Source organism: Chelonus insularis, unplaced genomic scaffold, assembly GCF_013357705.1.
Source record: "Chelonus insularis isolate UGA/USDA-ARS -01 unplaced genomic scaffold, ASM1335770v1 contig_399_pilon, whole genome shotgun sequence".
NCBI lineage: Eukaryota > Metazoa > Arthropoda > Insecta > Hymenoptera > Braconidae > Chelonus > Chelonus insularis.
The window spans coordinates 831,431-849,849 of record NW_023276554.1 but is presented as its reverse complement, the minus strand read 5'-3'; the positions used below and the strand labels follow the sequence as shown (position 1 = coordinate 849,849).

Below are 18,419 nucleotides of genomic sequence, written 5' to 3'. Positions count from 1 at the left end.
ACGATAATGCCATGTTTGTATGCTTTTGTTTTGACACTATAATTAATTAAGTATTGGATTAAATTATTCACTGCTGTGCATTGTAATAACGCATAAATTACTCTCAGACTTTAGAATAACCTGTGGGATAAATTAAGATGATTCCTCTGCTGCATATTAGTTCCATGCTAATGCCACTCACAAAGAATAGACTAAAAACAGTATAAATGAATTTATCAAATTTTATAAACATACTTTTTTTGTTGAAATACATTTTCAAATGATAATATTCTAGTAGCAAGGATATCTAGGCGTTGGCCTGGCTAGAGTCAAGCTTTCCCAATTTCTGTTCAAGCTCGGACTAGAAAACTGGTCAGGAATAAATCAGCTTCATGACAGGACCGTTGACCAGCGACAGTTTGCCGCCCCCAACTAGACGCTTTTAACAAAAAAAAAATGTATATCCTGGCAGCTATTTTAATCTTGATGATCAATAAATGACATCCAAAAATCTAGACAGCAGAAATAAAATAAAAGTTACTATTATTTAAAATCAGGTCTTAAGTAAACTTTGTTATTCCAGGTACATCTTCAAACTGCTTAACAGGATTCTGATTAACGTATCTTTGCTAGATTAGACTATTAAGCAACCAGACTTTCTCAACAGAATTGCTACCAGAATAAGAATCAACACCTTTTAGAAATAAATGATAATGGAAATATTTTCCATCCCTTAAATATCAATAAATTTTACGCTTATTATTCTTATGGATGAAGTATGACATTCACTAACGAAAAATTCAGTTTTAAATTCCATAAAATCTCTCAACTTCCCTTTCATTGGTCCTTAAAATCATCTACTGAAGCGGTAAACCTCAATTTTCTTGACTTTTATTTTACAGACTGCTTCTAAAACCCTTCAAAATTTTCATTCATGTAATATATGTCAGCATAAACTACAATGTATCAGGAAATGATAAAAGTACTTCAATAGGTTGTTAGCAAAGAATCATTGAGGATCAATTTTTATTCCTTATGACATTTTTTTTCCCCATACTCAGCAGATGAGTTTCTTCATACATAAATTTTTGAAATTAATGTTATTTATCGTCAATTTATTTGCAGTAATCTAATTTTTTCCTGCCAAAAAATTATTATCTCAAAATAGAATGAATTATCTGGGTAATTACATTACTAGTTCCAACCAAAGAGCTCAGAATAAACATGACTAAAATTCAATTCACAGTTGGAGAGTAATGAAAACTAAATAATTATAAGAATAATCAGAGAGAGAGCTATTTGAACTTCTTTGATCCTGAAAACGATGGATAATTGAGAAGTTTAATTGATAGAAATACCATGAAGATAGAATTCAAAGCTTAAAATAAGCTTCAAGCCAAGCTTTTATAGGAAATAAAGGAAATATATACATCTAATACTAATTTATAACCCAGACTCTTTATTATCACCAGAGAAACCTCTTTAACTGGACCACCACCCAAGATATTTTTTATATTTCCACATCGTTGGCCAGGAAATTTTGTTAAATATCTCAGCGAATAAAATTTTAGCACCCAACCATGGGTGAAAATTTATGTGTCTTTTTATACTGTCTCCAAAGGTCATCATTTCAAAAGAATCACATGTAAAAGTAAAAATGAACATTCACATAACCACTAGGTTCTACATCTATATCCTACAATCTATTTTATTAGAATGAAATAACAGTAGTTTTACATACTCAAGTAGTTGTCAGTAATTATTAATAACTAAAAGTTTACGTATAATATATGTATGTAGATAGAATTCAATACATAATAGATCACTTGAATAAGTGTCTTGTTAAAATTGTTCAGAATAAATATGTACACTTGTCAAGTGCTAGCAAATAGTTTTTTCCTTGGTCTACTATCACAGAATAAGACTAGGTAATAATAAAATGTACTGATGCTCAATTTGCATATGCAAGTGCATGGTACTCAGCTAAAACGAGTGGATTTTATATACACCTATTCTAATCGTGACTTTATGTTAGCATTTTCCAAGTATTAAGCTACACCTTGGTGTGTTCCTCTCTCATCTGCACTTCGCTTAATAGTTAAGTATGCTCATTTCACTGTACAACATTGAGCTGCAGGATTTTATTAGCTTTGATAACAAGTAAAGCAAAAGGAGTTATTTTTTTACTTCAGCTTAATTTTAAATCCATAATTTTAGAGAAATCTTTAGATGAAGCTTCATTTAGCATTGAAGCCAATTCATAATTTATTTTTAGTCTTGTATTTTATTGAGAATTCATTCAAAATATTGGAAATTATTTTTTATATTTCTTGGATGATACAGGTGTTCTCTGGAGGCTTATTCCACCTATCGAGAAACCTGAGAGAGCTTTTCTATCTTCCATAATAAATTCAATTTGCCTTGTGTAGATCTCCTAGGTGACATATTCTCACGAGCTCTCAAAGACGACCAAGGGCTTGGTGTGGAGATCATTTGAGTGTTCTCTATGCGTATGTAGTAGTTTCTAGATCTCTCAATGTGTGGAAATCTCCACAGGTCTGCCTTCATATATCTCCCTACGTTTGTCAAACCACAAAGACTTTATCGAGTATTTCTTCTTTATTTTATGCTGTAAAATTCCAATCACTTTTGTTCTTTGTTTTTATGTGAAAATAAAAGAAAAATTGCCACAGAAGTATTCATTTAAATATTACTTTTTTATGGTTGCTTCATTTAATAAATATTAATAAGAGGAAATCAGAGAAAAGCTAGATTACAGCATTTCAATTTAATTCCTCGTCAATAAGTTTACTCATTATTTGAAAATCAATATACTCTTTCATCAACAGTGGATTTGAGTCATAATATAAAGCCTAGATTACATGCAACAATTAATGAATTGACAAATTTATTTGGATTAAAATTTCATTAAATAACTTGTTTTTCATTTAGTAATACTTTCAATTGTTTAAAGTATTATCAATTAAATTATTTATTAAATAAAATATTTATTCTCATTCTATTATTCAAGTTCATACAAGAAAAGTCAGTGTATAAAAGTATTGTCAAATTGTAAATCCCTAAATAAATTATCAATTTTCTGAAGTAATAAAGATCAATTCCATTGAAATGCTTAGAAAGCTTATAACTCAGGAAATATTATTTAAAGAATTTGGTTAGCGCATTGTAAATACTAGAAAGAGGGTTAGCACGAGTCAGTGGTAATTATATGGCTTGAAATGAACAAAACTCGGTAGCTGGTGTTCTAGTATTTCCTGTTTAATGTGACTATAATCTAGATGGGAGTATAGGCTTCTATTTAATTATCGATTTATGCTAGAATTCATTGTTCACTAATGTATAAGATGATAAATAGAGTATTCTAGTTGTGGAAAATGAGATTTAGATAATTATGCGTTAGTGGTGATAATGTGGATTAATAAATATAGTTTAATTTAAACTAAACAAAACATATATTAAGATTAGGGAATGTTTCCCAACAATTAGTAATTATGTTATGTAGGAAATTTATAGTTTTGCTTTATTTTAATGAAAATAACTTTTGTTTCAGGAAAGCAATAATGCTAACAATCATTGAAGAGGATTCTTATGAAAAGGATGCTCTGTTTTATGTGGAACTCGGTGAACCTCAACTACAGGGAGGTGAGTTCGACCTAACATTTTTTATCTTCTAAACTATTTGATCCAATTAAAAGTTGATTCCTTTTTAAAATATTTATATTGATGAATTAATGAATAATTAAATATTAAAAGTTGACAAATAATCAAATTAAAAGCCAGAGAATCGAATAATAACAATTTTTTATCTCTAATTTAAATGCTAAATAGTAGATAAGTTATTATTTCAATAAAGTACACAGTAGAGTAGTAATAAATTTTTTTCAAGACTCTTTTCTATCTTCACCACTAAAAAGAACTCTCTTTTAAGCTTTAGACTACAACGATGCAATTTAAGTTTTTAGATGAACAACATGAATAGCTGAATCTTCCCTCAGTGTCTTAACAGATTTATCTAAGATACAGAAGTTCAAAGTACGACTCATGGTCGAATATTTTCCCTAGTACTTCTATCAAACTTAAATAAAAATAACTTCAACGAGAAACAAAGTCTCGAGTGAAAAAGTACTTGAATAAATGTCTTCAATCAACATCATTTACAATAAAGTCATTTTTGTTAATATAATGATAAATTATTAATAAAAATATAAATAATAGAGTGTCTTGTGACCTACAATTTATTTATTTTTTTTTTGATAATTATAAAATAAGTAATGAATTTTTCATTTAAAATATTATTTTAAAATAATATTCATTATGTTGGAGAGCATTATTTAAATTTTTATTTAATTAAAAGTTATTAATTTAACTAATAATTTTTAGAACTGTCTTCTTTCTAGAAATAAGCTTTTATAATAAATTTTTTTGTCCGTTTTTTTTATACATCAGTAGTTCTTTCTAGAGCAGTTATGAATTTTAGTGATAGATTTTCGACATGTTTATTCGAGCTTTCAACAAACTTCAAAGTCAAATTGATAACCATCCTTTATCAATTCTTCAAAAATAATATTTTCAGTTTTTCAATTATCACAATCTGTTTCTCAAAAGCAATTAAAAAACTCATTTAAACAATAAACAATACAATTTTGTACTGCATCGTGTAACTCATCTCTGAAAATACTCAATTATTCTTAAATAAAATTGACAATTTAAAATTTAGCCATCAAACAGAAAAATCTGTATTTCTATCAACTTCTGTTTAAAAAAAAATTGGTATTCGATTCTCTGTGAAGCAAAGATTAACATGATTGTATATAGCAAACCAGTAACATCAAAGCAAATATACTATTAAAAAAAGTCAAAAAATAATAATAACAATAAAATACGACAACACTAATCTCACAGTGTCTCCAATAATTCTTACTAACACGCCTACATAATGTTGGATTATTTTGGCGACTGGCCGTAAGTTTAAACAAAAACACCTCAAAGGATAACAATAATTATGCAGTTAATTTTATGCTGCTGCTTTTATTAACCGCCACTTGCCATCGCACGCATCATATAACTTATCCATGGCAGTTAATAGATTCACTTGCTATTTAATTGCATTATTAGTCAAGTGCCTTTGAAAATGATCAATTGGCAATATATAGTTAATGCTGATTTAAAATAATGTCCACAGTGTCGGTTTAATCACTAACTATCGCGTGTATTCTGCACCTGCGTTGGATCTTATCTCCAATCATCATCATACCATACGTAATTTACTATACACGTTCAATAAATTACTTCACACGCACAATTTTTATATCAATCGATTGTACACTTTTTATTAAACTTGACAAAGAATATAAAAAAAAAAAAACCAGTAAAATATGAATTGAAACGAAAGAAATATCATTATCTGGTTTATGCATTTCGTATAAGTCTATAATATGTATTGAGGTAACTGAGGTCTTGTCCATTTGTGCTCAGTTCTCCTGTGGTAAATTTGCATATTACGAGGTTTCATAGAGGCGTAACATGTGCAACCTGACACTACAACGCTACCGGAGCTTCGTTCGTCCGTTCTCATTTTGGTCTTTTACTTTTTTCCTTTTGTACCTCTCACTTCCAACCTTTTTAAACATATACACATATGCGGTATATATTTATGCATGTATGTGCCTTCGAGTCTTTGCATATGCAACAACATTTTACCGCATAATATCGCGTATCTTTAAGCGGGTGGTTCTAAATGACGATAATAGTTTGTGTCGGGTTTTATCCTTTTTGAAAACAAAGTCATTTAGTCGGTAAAATACTAGAAGGAAGTTTGAATCTTCTAAGTTATTTTGACTTCTTTTAATCTAAACTGAAAATTCCATTTCATTTGAATAATTTAATTTTTATTTAAATTCTAGAAAAAATTATAGTCAATTGAGTAGAAACGTAATTATGTTTTAAAAAAAAAACTTGACCGATTTAAAATGATAAATTTTTTACAGACAACATATTTAATAGCCTTGAAAGTGAAAGAGTATCCAGCAAAAATATACTTTTTAAAAAAAAAAGAATAATTTTTCTTTTCATCTAAAAATCTGAATAAAATTTGCAGTCCACAACTTCTTTTTACATTTCCTCTTCAACTAAAACTTTTGATCTTTCTTTGAAAAAATCCCATTCCGAAATTTTATTCTCTCAGTATTCTTCTAAAAATCACCATAAACAATCAATTAAGCCATAAATTTATTGCCTTTACTTTGAAACAAAAAAATTCATTTTAATTTAAATTGTTTCATTAATCTCGAAGATATCAAACTGAAATTTACGACCATTTAACTCTTCCAGTTGTTTCTAATAATAATAAAGCACTTATTGACAGTTAAAAAAAAACCTCAATAAACCAAAGTAATTGATGGATTTCATTGAGTCTAGAGTGGTCCAATATTCGTGAATCGAATGTTGTGTTAATGGTTTAAAAACAACAGCGAGAAGTAGAAAGTAAAACGAGTGAATGGACGATCTAAAATTGAACACATAATTCACGGGAGTTTAAGAATGAAAGTAAAGTAGTGAAGTACACAAGTACAACAGAGTCAGACGAGTTTTAATTAATGATCAAAAGAACCAGGAAATCACTCACTCACTCAAATAAAAACCTTAAGTGTACGATAGCCAATTCCATTCAGTAAAATTCTTTGATGCTTTTGTATATTTTGTATTCTATTGATTTTTCTATTCTCTTTACACATAATCTGAATGAAATTGAATAAAAAAACTACAATTTTCTTTTAGCACGGAAATTGTTAAGAGGAAAAATACAAAAAAGAGCCCATAAAAAATAAAAAAGCATGACTGGAAATTTAGATTGAATAAATATCAAATTTATCAACGATACATTGTCTGCAGTTATGAAAATGTAACGATGCTTGGTAAAGCTCTGAAAATTTTTAGAATTAATGAAAGATGCATCATGAATAAAGCCGTTAAGAATTAAATAAAACATTCTTAATGCAAGTAGTCAGATGTGAATAATAGCATTGAAAAAAAGTGAGATAATTGATAAATATAAGAAAAGATTTACTAATGAATATTAAAATAATTATTACTAAGCATTATTTTGTGAAATAATTCCATACATTAGTCAAACAATACTCCCTCTACTTTGATCATTCAATCAACCCTTATTTCCGTCAGTGTTTTTTATTCAATGATACTTAGAAAATAAGAAGAAGATCATTAATTCCAATCAGGATCTTTAGACCAAAACTTCCTGTGGATTAAGGATGAAAAATTACTCAAAAGAGACATGAAAATTTATGGATTCCGATTATGGAATATTTTATTCCAAGTTATTCTGATTTGTAATTTAATAAGAAGATCATTTAGACTGCGTTTTCTGCTAGAAATATTCTCTACTTAATTTGTAAAATACATACTAAGCCAACTACAACTCAACTAGAAATATTTTGCCATGAGGAAATAAAATATTTCATGTACCAAAGTTAAATAAATCTACAGAAATTTTCCGATTGATAAATAATTTATTGGCTTAAACTACTGGTGCTCTTAGGAAATTTTTGTTTGAACAAATATAAACAGTCTTCACTGAAAGTAAATATGTGGATAAAATCAATAAAATCCTTTGCGCGAACGTTTGGAGAAAGAGTGATGCAAACAACTGTTGTATCGAGTAATTACAAAACAGTGTAACACTCTAACTATGTTTCACGAAACTTTACCCGAGTCTGGTGCTTACTTTTTAGTTCATTTTCACATTTTTCGTGTTAGTAACGAACAATGTAAGAAACATTATCATTATTCTCTTTTTGTTTTATTTTTCCATAAACACCAAAGTGTTGTTCAGTAATAAAATTTATATTTCTTTCATTCAGAAGCAAATTTTCAAACTTTTTGATGATTTATTATATTTTTGGGCATGTTTCCACACCGGTGGTAAAATTTTGGTTATTTCTGAACATGACTAAACAGTAAGAAAAAATAAAAGATACTGTATGGGAACTCTGTGAAAGCATCGAGTTTCTCACTCTCTTCTGTCAACTCCCTGGAGTGTAATTCAAGATCGCTTGCTATTCTATCTTTATAGCTGAGTTTTGAGTTTTATTCTTTTTGTACTTTTTCTCTGTGGCTTACTTTACAAATACATCTCTCCCGGAATCCGCTTTGCTACTGTCAAGCGGAATGCAAGTTTCATAATACTCATGAGAAAACAGCCAACTACTGATCCAAGTTCTCCAAAGCAACATTACTATGCGACTTTGTTGTTATTTTATTTATGAAGCCAGAGTTTTCAATTAATTCCAACCAGTAATGGACCTCTAACTGGACCGCAATTCCTTTAATTTTCTTTTTCCTCAGAGAAATCAGTCAAGGTGACTTAGATAGCAACACAAGTAGTAGAGAAAAACGTTATGTCGTCCTTCATCTTCACTTAAACTGACTTAATCTCCTGAAATAAAAATTTATTTATTTCAGTCATTTATTTATTGATCATTTTAATGGTGGCTATAAAGTTACATATTTTAAACATTAAACGTAATTTAATTTTTCATTTTTACCTTTTTGATGTGGATAAAGTTTTTTTATTGGCCTGGAAAATTGCTTTCTCACTGGAATAATTTTATCTTGGTGTGGAAACATCAAATAACCACCAAATAGCTGAGATACAATCACCCACGATCGTCCCTGAGATATCATCAACTAGAGTGGCGTTATATATGATTCAAGCTTTCACCAACGATACCTGGAAAACAAATCAAGCGAAATAATTCAACAAGATGTCAATCATTAGGTCTTGAAGTGGTCTAAAGTTGATTGAATTTTGTGCTTGAATAAATCAAGCCATTTACGAATTAGTTGAATTAAAATAATTATTTTTTAATTGGAAAACTTTTTTGATCTATAAAAAATTAACTAGTTCACATTACTTACAACCTTTATAATCAATCCTTAAATGATGAGAGCTAATAAGTATTGAGAAACTTTCAAAAGAAAAAAAATAATCTATCTGTGAAGAGTTGGGAAAAATCGTCATAAAACTTGAAGAAAGCTGGGAAATTAATATAAAAAATTTAATATTGAAATAAAATAGCTTTTCTATTTTACCAAAAAAAGAAAAACATGCAACCAATAACTATTGATTATTTTATAGCCATTTATGTCAAAACCATACGTATTGATCACCAACAGATTTAGGAACAAAGGTCATCAACATTGCACGAAAGGATATTGAAATAAAATCCAAGGAAGATTAGTCAAAGTTAATGGTGATATTGGTGAAGAAAATCTTCCTAATGAGTGCTATACAAAGTAATTTTTTTTTCTATCCAAAGATATATTTCAAGATCTACCATGGCTTGTATAAAAAGCAACCCTCCTTCTAATCTATCTCAAGGCTAATACGCGTTCTCCGTTATTATTGCACAAAATCACCCAGGGAATCTCTTCCAGTGCAAGAAACTTCTTTCTAAACGTGAGAAAAGGGAGAAAACGAACAAAGCATCTCCTTCTTTGCTACCATTTCTTGTTCAACCTTACAGCAGACTGGGAAGGCACCTTTTTTTTTTCATCCAACAAAAGATTGTTCGCTTGATTATTGTTCTAAAAATGTCAACGTAACATATTTTACACAAAATTTTCATGAATTACAACCAGCGTTTTTTAATCGACCAAATTAATTGCATTTTTAATATAATGAATTCCAATGGATCGTTGAATATGTACTATTTTTTTTTTTTAATTATGCTTAAAATCTTTCCCAGAGTTTAATTAATTAAAATGAAATATAATCGAGAACTGCACAGTATATTGAATTTTTCAGTATTCTCTCACGTTTATATATGGATTTTATTCTCTATTTTAACTATTGTTCTTACAATTATATTCATATTCATGTTGTTTATTTATTTCCTGAAACATTAAAGTTCACAGTTACTAAAAATTAAAATATAGATAGGGTTTTTGTAATAAAAAAAAAAACATTCATTTTAAATGAAAAACAATAAAGTTCTTCAACAAATATGTCATAGCTATTTATTGTATATTTTTAGTTTTTGGTGAATTTTAATGCTGAACACGAAAAGTTTTTCAGTTGGAATACCTTTTTCTTTGAAAAAACTCTATACCAGAAGTTTGGAAAAAAAAAAAATCAATGAAACTTGAAACTTTAGACAACGAAAAGAAAAATTAAAAACAAAAAGTACAGATTGTGTATCTAAAAGTTTTGATAAAAAATTGAATTCACTTCAATTAATGATAATTTAAAAAAGGCTTCCAATTAAAGGGGAAATCACTAGTGAGCATTGAGTTGTATGTAATCATTTGATTATTGCAAAAATAACACTGGAGAATATTTGAAAGAAGTAATTATGAGATCAATTAATTTTTGTTTACCACTTGGGAAATTTTATTTATTCATTTATCAGTGATTAAGCATTGCAACATGATTATCAAACAATTGAATAAAAAAGATTCAAGAGTCTTAAAAAGCTTCGATTTTCAGCACTTGTGATTTTTTTGAATATATTAAACAGATTTATCCAAAATATTGGAAAAATAAAGCTGCTCAGTATTCAAGTAGTCGTCGTCTTCAGAATCTATGAGGAAAAATTTTATTTGTCTGAAAATGCAAGAAACATATGTATTGAGTAAGGTTGGAAGATTTGATCACCAGAGGAACACTTGGATGTGGTGAACATGTTGAGTATAAATACATTTACTAGGTGTCAGTGAACTTTAACAAACAGACTTACACATTTCTAAAAATAATTCCTGGGTGTCTGAAAAGTTTCAGAGTGAGAAGATCTATTTAGGAGACACATGTTTGACTCCAAACCATAAAAATTCAATTTAAGAGTGATCAATGTTTGACCGAAAGCAATATTTCACTTATTCCTGAAGTGATGAAAAATAGAAGCAGCTCAGGAAAATATTAATACGTTGAGACCTTTGGTAGGAATAAATTGAGCATACTTATTGAATGAATTTTTGAAAAACAAACACCAGTATCGAGAAGGTAAATATTGAGGAGAAAGGATGAGTACATTTGAGTAGAGATACTCTAGTGACATTTATAAAAATGAATACGAATGGGAGCTTACGAGAAATCTCCGTACATTTACTATTGTAGAAAGCGTTAAAGTAGTCGGAAGGGAGTGAATAAGTAGGTATATATAAAATGAGTTTCGATGTATTTGTTCACCCACGGGTGCTATCTTCTTAGCTTGCTCAATACCCTCTTGAAATATTTACGCTATCGTGAAATTTCACAGGTTCGTCGTTGAATTTTTTTTATACATCTCACTATTCCTTTTTGCTTTCATTTGTTCTCTTCAACGACACTCTTGCGATTTACCATGAAATATATTAAACACATTTATCTTCTTCTCATGATTATGTATTTGACCTCATATTTTTTTTTAAAGTACCACATCGCAGAAATAAACACACAAAGTGGAAAATAGTTTCTTTTTTTCTGTTCGGTGGCAAAGCAAATAAAAACCCTGAAAATGTTATCATCTCTTGGAGTCATCTGTTTTGACATGAAATATTATCTGTGGAAAAAATTGCCCTATAAGTAAAAAGTATTTTTTAGTTTTTAACATGGAGAAATTATGGTACTGTTTTTAATCAAAACACCAACAGTTTATCATACAACAATAAAGTTCAACTACAGAACATTAAATAATGGTAAGTACACCTTTATAAAATCAGGTGACTAAAACAGTCATGAAAAATTATTTATCATTTTACACTAGATATTAAATAAATGACATATTGGTACATGATTTCAATAAATAATTGTCCACGACTATACATGAATATCAACAATGTTACTACTAGAGAAATTGAAGCATTATATATTTGAATAGATGTCCAATATATACATGTATAACATGATATCTGTTCAAGGATAAAGCACAAATTGTTCAGAAATTGCTATCTGTGTTACACAGCAATCGATTATCATCAAGTCAACACTCATGGGTCTATCGAGGATTGAAAAATACAGATTGTTACGACAAAGAGAAATATAGATATTTTTTTTCTCCAGACCTATTGTTATTCCATGATACAAGAACTACCCCTTATCCATTTATTATCCCAAGTGATGTGATAAAAAAAATGATTGAATGACTGGCTCAGAGAGTCACAGTGTACTACATTTGCTGACAGCTATTTGCCAGACACGGGAAATATTTAATAAGTTGTGTATTGTCATCAAATTGTTTCAAAAGATTGATGTAATCCATCAAAAAGACAAGATCCATTTTTTCCTGAGGAATTTTGTCAAGATTAATGCTGGAGATGAACATGAGAAATAGCATAAATCTAAAACAGTGAGAAAATTTCAATCTAAACAAAAAAATTCAACGATTAAAAATGGAATGTCTAGAATGCTAACTTTGAAATATCAACTATTGATTCTTTTGTCGTCAATAGATGCAACCGAATGCAATCAACCGCGCGGCTTACAGGTTGACGATTGCGGTGAACCACGAACATTTAGATTGATATGCAGGAAAGTGATATCAAGTCAAGAAGAGCAAAGCATCAAAAGTTTAAATGAAAGAAGGCTGACTCATCTGCGTAGATTTTAGCTGACTTTCAGATAGATAGAAAATATATTGTGGAAAGCATGAGTTTAGAGTAATGTAATGTTTAATGATGCAGCAAATTGTAGAACCATTAACTTTAGTAGGTGCTTGACAGAAGCTTCTCTTTAAAGGCTGTTGAAAGTAGAAACCCTGTTTGTAGATATGACATTGAGAAAAAAATTTAATTACACTTGAAAAGTATTTTTATCTTAATTATTGAATTATTTTCTTCTTGTTCTCAGTTTTAAATAATGAAGGACACATGTAGGAATTAATCTGTAGGTCAACATGCAGCTTACTCCTAGATTACATTACTATATTGTGTACGACATTGTATTATAAGAAATAACAGCCTTTGATGGAATATAGTCATCTGAATAGTGTAGAGGCAGTAGAAATATTTAGTAGAATTAATTCAATGAAAAGAGAGCAAGGAGAAATCCTAATGCTAGAACACATTTATCATTAACACAGCAAGGGTATATATAGACATGAAAAGAGACTTAAATCAGAAAAAAAAAACAATTCAATATAACTGATCACTAAAACCTCGTACATGCGGTAAGACTCTCATCATAGCTTGGGGTAGTCAGCTTATATTACTCGTATTAATCACAAAAAGATCGATAAAATCTAGGGGAAAACAGGGAAAGCAAATTAAATGGGGAGATGATATAATTTTATAATACTCATGTGTGTATATTTATTGTCTTAGGTCAGCTTATTAGATTGTTTCAATGTAGACGAAAGAAAGTGATGATTTTTTACAGAGACCAAAATGTTGTAGATGAGTAAATGAATATTGAACAAGCTCATATTAATCTAAATGATAAGACGAATAAATAGGAATGGATTGAAATTAAATTAAATGGGAACATAAACGAACTAACCGTATAAAAAAATATGGTTCTACAAAAGTTCCCTGAATGTTCCCAGGTGAGGAAGTTCCCCGACGTTCTCCTGGTGGGACTATGGGGAACGTTTAGGGAGAGAAATTTTTTATTTTTTTTTTGAAAATGGTTACTCTCTACTCCAAACGTACTTTAAATGTTTTTTAATTGCAAAAACACTATATATAATGAAATTCATGAAATAATGATGTATTGGCGAGAAATTGTAAAACATAAAAATGGGCATAACTTCTATGCTAATGATGCTACAGGGTTGATTGATGCTAAAATTGAAGAAAGTTCCCGTTTTACCCCATTTTAGGTGTGAAAAAATTAATTTTTTGAAAGTTTGACCGGATTCCGCATTTCTACGCATCAAGACGAAGAGAATGAGCCCTCAATCATCAAAATTGGAGTACCTTTATTTTTTGGCTAAAAAAAATGGAAAGGGGTACCACTTGCCATTTTTTGGGGTCGAAAAATCAAAGTTGTCCGATTTTCAAGTTCGACCACTCATTCTCTTCGTCTTGATGCGTAGAAATGCGGAATCCGGACACCGGTCAAGAAAATTCACTTTAACACCCTTAAAAAGGGGTTACACTAAATACAAAATACGAATTATCATCCCCTTGACTTTAAACCCTTATAACTCATGAACGGACGGTCCAATAACTGATTTTGAGGACGTTTTAAAAGGCTCAAAATCTGAGCTAAACATGCATATTTATAAAAAGTGTTGAAAAAATTTCTTTCACCCTTGTAGATGACTTGTATGGGAGTTACAGAGTTCCAAAGTCGAAGTGGGGTCAAAAAATCGACTACTCTTTAACTTCGGACCTCTATAACTTGTAAAAAAATCATCTAATAATGTTTTTAAGGGAGGGTATGGAAACTTCAGAATCTAAGCTAAAGATACGTATCTATAAAAAATGTTTCAAAAATTTCCTTCACCCTCAAAATTGCCAAAATAGTTGGCAACTTCTCAAAAAAATGTGATTTTGTTTTATATTTTAGCGCTTTTAAGGGTGAAAGAAATTTTTTCAACACTTTTTATAAATATGCATGTTTAGCTCAGATTTTGAGCCTTTTAAAACGTCCTCAAAATCAGTTATTGGACCGTCCGTTCATGAGTTATAAGGGTTTAAAGTCAAGGGGATGATAATTCGTATTTTGTATTTAGTGTAACCCCTTTTTAAGGGTGTTAAAGTGAATTTTCTTGACCGGTGTCCGGATTCCGCATTTCTACGCATCAAGACGAAGAGAATGAGTGGTCGAACTTGAAAATCGGACAACTTTGATTTTTCGACCCCAAAAAATGGCAAGTGGTACCCCTTTCCATTTTTTTTAGCCAAAAAATAAAGGTACTCCAATTTTGATGATTGAGGGCTCATTCTCTTCGTCTTGATGCGTAGAAATGCGGAATCCGGTCAAACTTTCAAAAAATTAATTTTTTCACACCTAAAATGGGGTAAAACGGGAACTTTCTTCAATTTTAGCATCAATCAACCCTGTAGCATCATTAGCATAGAAGTTATGCCCATTTTTATGTTTTACAATTTCTCGCCAATACATCATTATTTCATGAATTTCATTATATATAGTGTTTTTGCAATTAAAAAACATTTAAAGTACGTTTGGAGTAGAGAGTAACCATTTTCAAAAAAAAAATAAAAAATTTCTCTCCCTAAACGTTCCCCATAGTCCCACCAGGAGAACGTCGGGGAACTTCCTCACCTGGGAACATTCAGGGAACTTTTGTAGAACCATATTTTTTTATACAGTTAATCATGTTACTTAAAGCAACTGGATCAATGTTTGTTAATGTATTGTATGTGTATTTAAAATGATCAAACAGATAATAGGGTAAATGTATCAATTAGTGGCCCTAATTCCTGACAGAGGCTATTGAAAAATAAACGGGATGTTGTAATTATTGATTATAACATTGGCCAGGGGTCAATAATAGGAACATCAGCAGGTTATTTATTACATAAATATTTCATTCTAATCGCCGTAATTTAAAAAAAGTTATTTGAAAGCATTAAAGTTACATTAATACTTGTTGTAAATAAATAATAAATATTTTATTGATTATAACGCTTTAGTTAAATGTCGAGATATAATATTTTTTTAATGAAAATTTATTATTAAAAACTTTGACATCATTCAATAAAAATTAGTCGTATTACAAAGACATTGGAAAAGATCAAAGAATGACATAAATATTAGCAGCTATTTTATAGTCAAAATGATTTCCAAAATAAATCAGAAATCATGGGTCTTTAATTAGAAAAGTTACTCTAGATAAGATAGTATAATTTTTATTTAACTTTAGCCAACTTTTATAAATTATTTTCAACTATCACTGTAATAAATCGTTGACTTATTTATGTATCATATGAGATCACTAAATTGTACAGTTAAAAAAATCTAGTAAACACTCCGATACTTTGTATTGGAATTACATTCATTTTTGAATATAAAAAACGAGTATCTATAAAGAATGTTTTTTCATTGCAGCTGAGGCAGGACTGGCTGCAGCTGCAGAACTCAAAGCTCCCGAGGACCGTTCAGAAGAAGAAAAAATGGCTTTGTTGGGTAGACCACGACTAGGAGAGATTTGTACCGCCCAAATCAGGATTAAGGAATCTAAAGAATTTAAAAATACAGTCGATAAACTTGTCCAGCGAGCCAACGCATCAATTATCCTTGGTATGTGACTCATGACTTATTAAACTATTTCAGATTAAAGACATTAAAATGTAAACTATGCTATTCCCATGGCTCCAAGTGCTATTTTCAACATTCAGTAAACTTAATTAATCTTACATTGCTCCAAATGTGTTTTTACATTGAGATCGTAATTACATACGGTCTATATTGCAGGTACAAGCTCGTGGAAGGAGCAATTTACGGAAGCACTTACGGTGAGCGGAGGAGATGATGATGAAGATGATGAAGCTAACGGCGCAGCTAGAAATTCGTCTCCATCAGCTGGAGACTATCTCATGCACTCTCTTACAATCTTTTGGAAGGTTCTATTCGCCTTTGTTCCGCCTACCAGTAAGTACCAGTTAAAAGTTTTCAGTTTTCAATATAGAATTTAAAAACTTCTGATAGACTTCTTTATTATTTTTACGTTCGGCTAGTAAAAAAATGAACTTGGGGTAAAAGAATTTATCCACTATAGGAATTCTCAAAAAAATTTTAATTTTCATATCAAGTCAATATTAAAAAGGTTTTTATCTTATTAACAAATATAATTATTAGCTAAAATTTACACAAAAAAAAACTTTCAATCGAAACTTTTAATGTTTTGTTTAAATTTTGTTTGTAAAAAGTTAAATTAAACTCAATTTCATTGCTTCTGTTGATTTAAATAAATAGGAAAAATTTATTCAAAGGAAATACTTTTGAAAAAATACAATTAATCATTGTCTATCACTGATAGAAATGCATCAAGTATTTATTGCACCGAGGAAATTATTTTAACGATTTTTTGTTCACTATCTATTTTTTACAGAAGCATACGTGACTATTTTTATAATGTTTATTCAATAAAACTGCAAGACAGCCCATACGTACATATATGATTGAATTTTGCACATATAATGGTAGAGCAGAATGTATTATTTCCAGTCACGTCGACTTATGTGAAGGAATCTATATGTGCGTCGAAAAGTGTACTCTTATAGCAGTGATTGACACGCGCCCGGACATCCTGAACAATCTCTATGAACTTACCGTCCGTGTGCCCGAGGTTATTTCCGATTAATTCGTCTTCTAGGAATTTGTAGAGGAAACGTGAACAGATTTCTCGACAAACTAGTACTCACAGAGAATTCATGCAAAATGTTAACAATTTCAAATAATTTCCAGATGAATTTGCAAAACTTTTGAATAAGTATTAAGTCTTTGATAAGTTAATCAACTTCCTCTAGTCAACAATAACAGATGGAAGCAATTAAACTTAACTGATTTAATTGATTAATGCCAATTATTGAACGAATAAGTGATTTAACTGGCAATTTTGACAAATAATTGAAGTACAAGAAAATAAAATTAGCAATGACCTAGTATTTTATCTAGACCATCTAAAAAAATCGAACAAAGGCCAGTAGAATATTTTTGCTAATGCATTTCAAGACACGCATTAGCACAAGCCTTTTTCCTTTCAAACTATCAGTTTCGCGACTAGCTTTTAAAAAAAAAAGCCTAGGCACTTCTTTTTTTGTTGAATAGATTCTAAAAAAAATTCACTTTTACAAAAAAACATTCTTGCTTTAGTTAAAAAATGTATTCATGAAGGTCATAGTCATCCAAACAAAATATTCAACACCGGGACTTAAAGTGTCATAGATGATGTATAACCAGATTGTGTTAAATTCAAATTGAAGTGAATAAGTGCAAGTGAAAGGGAAAATTTTTAAAACCTTAATTTTTATCGTTCTATCAGTTGTTAAAAATTGAAGAGTATTTTTTGACAGACTTATATTCTAATTTTTTTTAATATCAATCACTTTTTGAACAAAATTTACTGATTAACTGTAATTCGATTAGAAGAGTAATAAAATGTTCTCTAGAAACTTTGATAGAAGTGATTCCCATTTATATACTCTGATTTTCTGGAGAATTTATTACCTGAGCTGTAATTTATTGCTGATACTGATTGAAATTAAGCATGTTTTATTGCAAGGCTTTAACCTATTTATAAAATTTTTTAATCATCACTAAATCCTCTGAAAATGGTGATAATATTTTTTAAGTCAATGACTGATTGAATTTCTATTACTTGGAAAGTTATGTTTATAAGTTGAAATATAAAATAAATAAACAATGTAAAAGATATCGGAACTGATGAGATAGGTATCTAGGACAAGTTTTAATGAATCAGAAAATTATAAGCAGAGTTTAATTAATCGTGAAGAAA

General features: G+C 29.6%; 1 protein-coding gene across 1 annotated transcript in view; it reads left to right on the top strand.

Annotated features, from left to right (window-relative positions):
* The window catches only part of Calx (sodium/calcium exchanger 3), a 43,770-nt gene that overhangs the window by 14,341 nt on the left and 11,010 nt on the right, over positions 1 to 18,419 (top strand). The window contains exons 3-5 of the mRNA XM_035085442.1: positions 3,551 to 3,642; positions 16,010 to 16,201; positions 16,376 to 16,552. Coding sequence (XP_034941333.1) covers positions 3,551 to 3,642; positions 16,010 to 16,201; positions 16,376 to 16,552 — 461 coding nt within the window. The remainder of the gene's footprint in view (positions 1 to 3,550; positions 3,643 to 16,009; positions 16,202 to 16,375; positions 16,553 to 18,419) is intronic.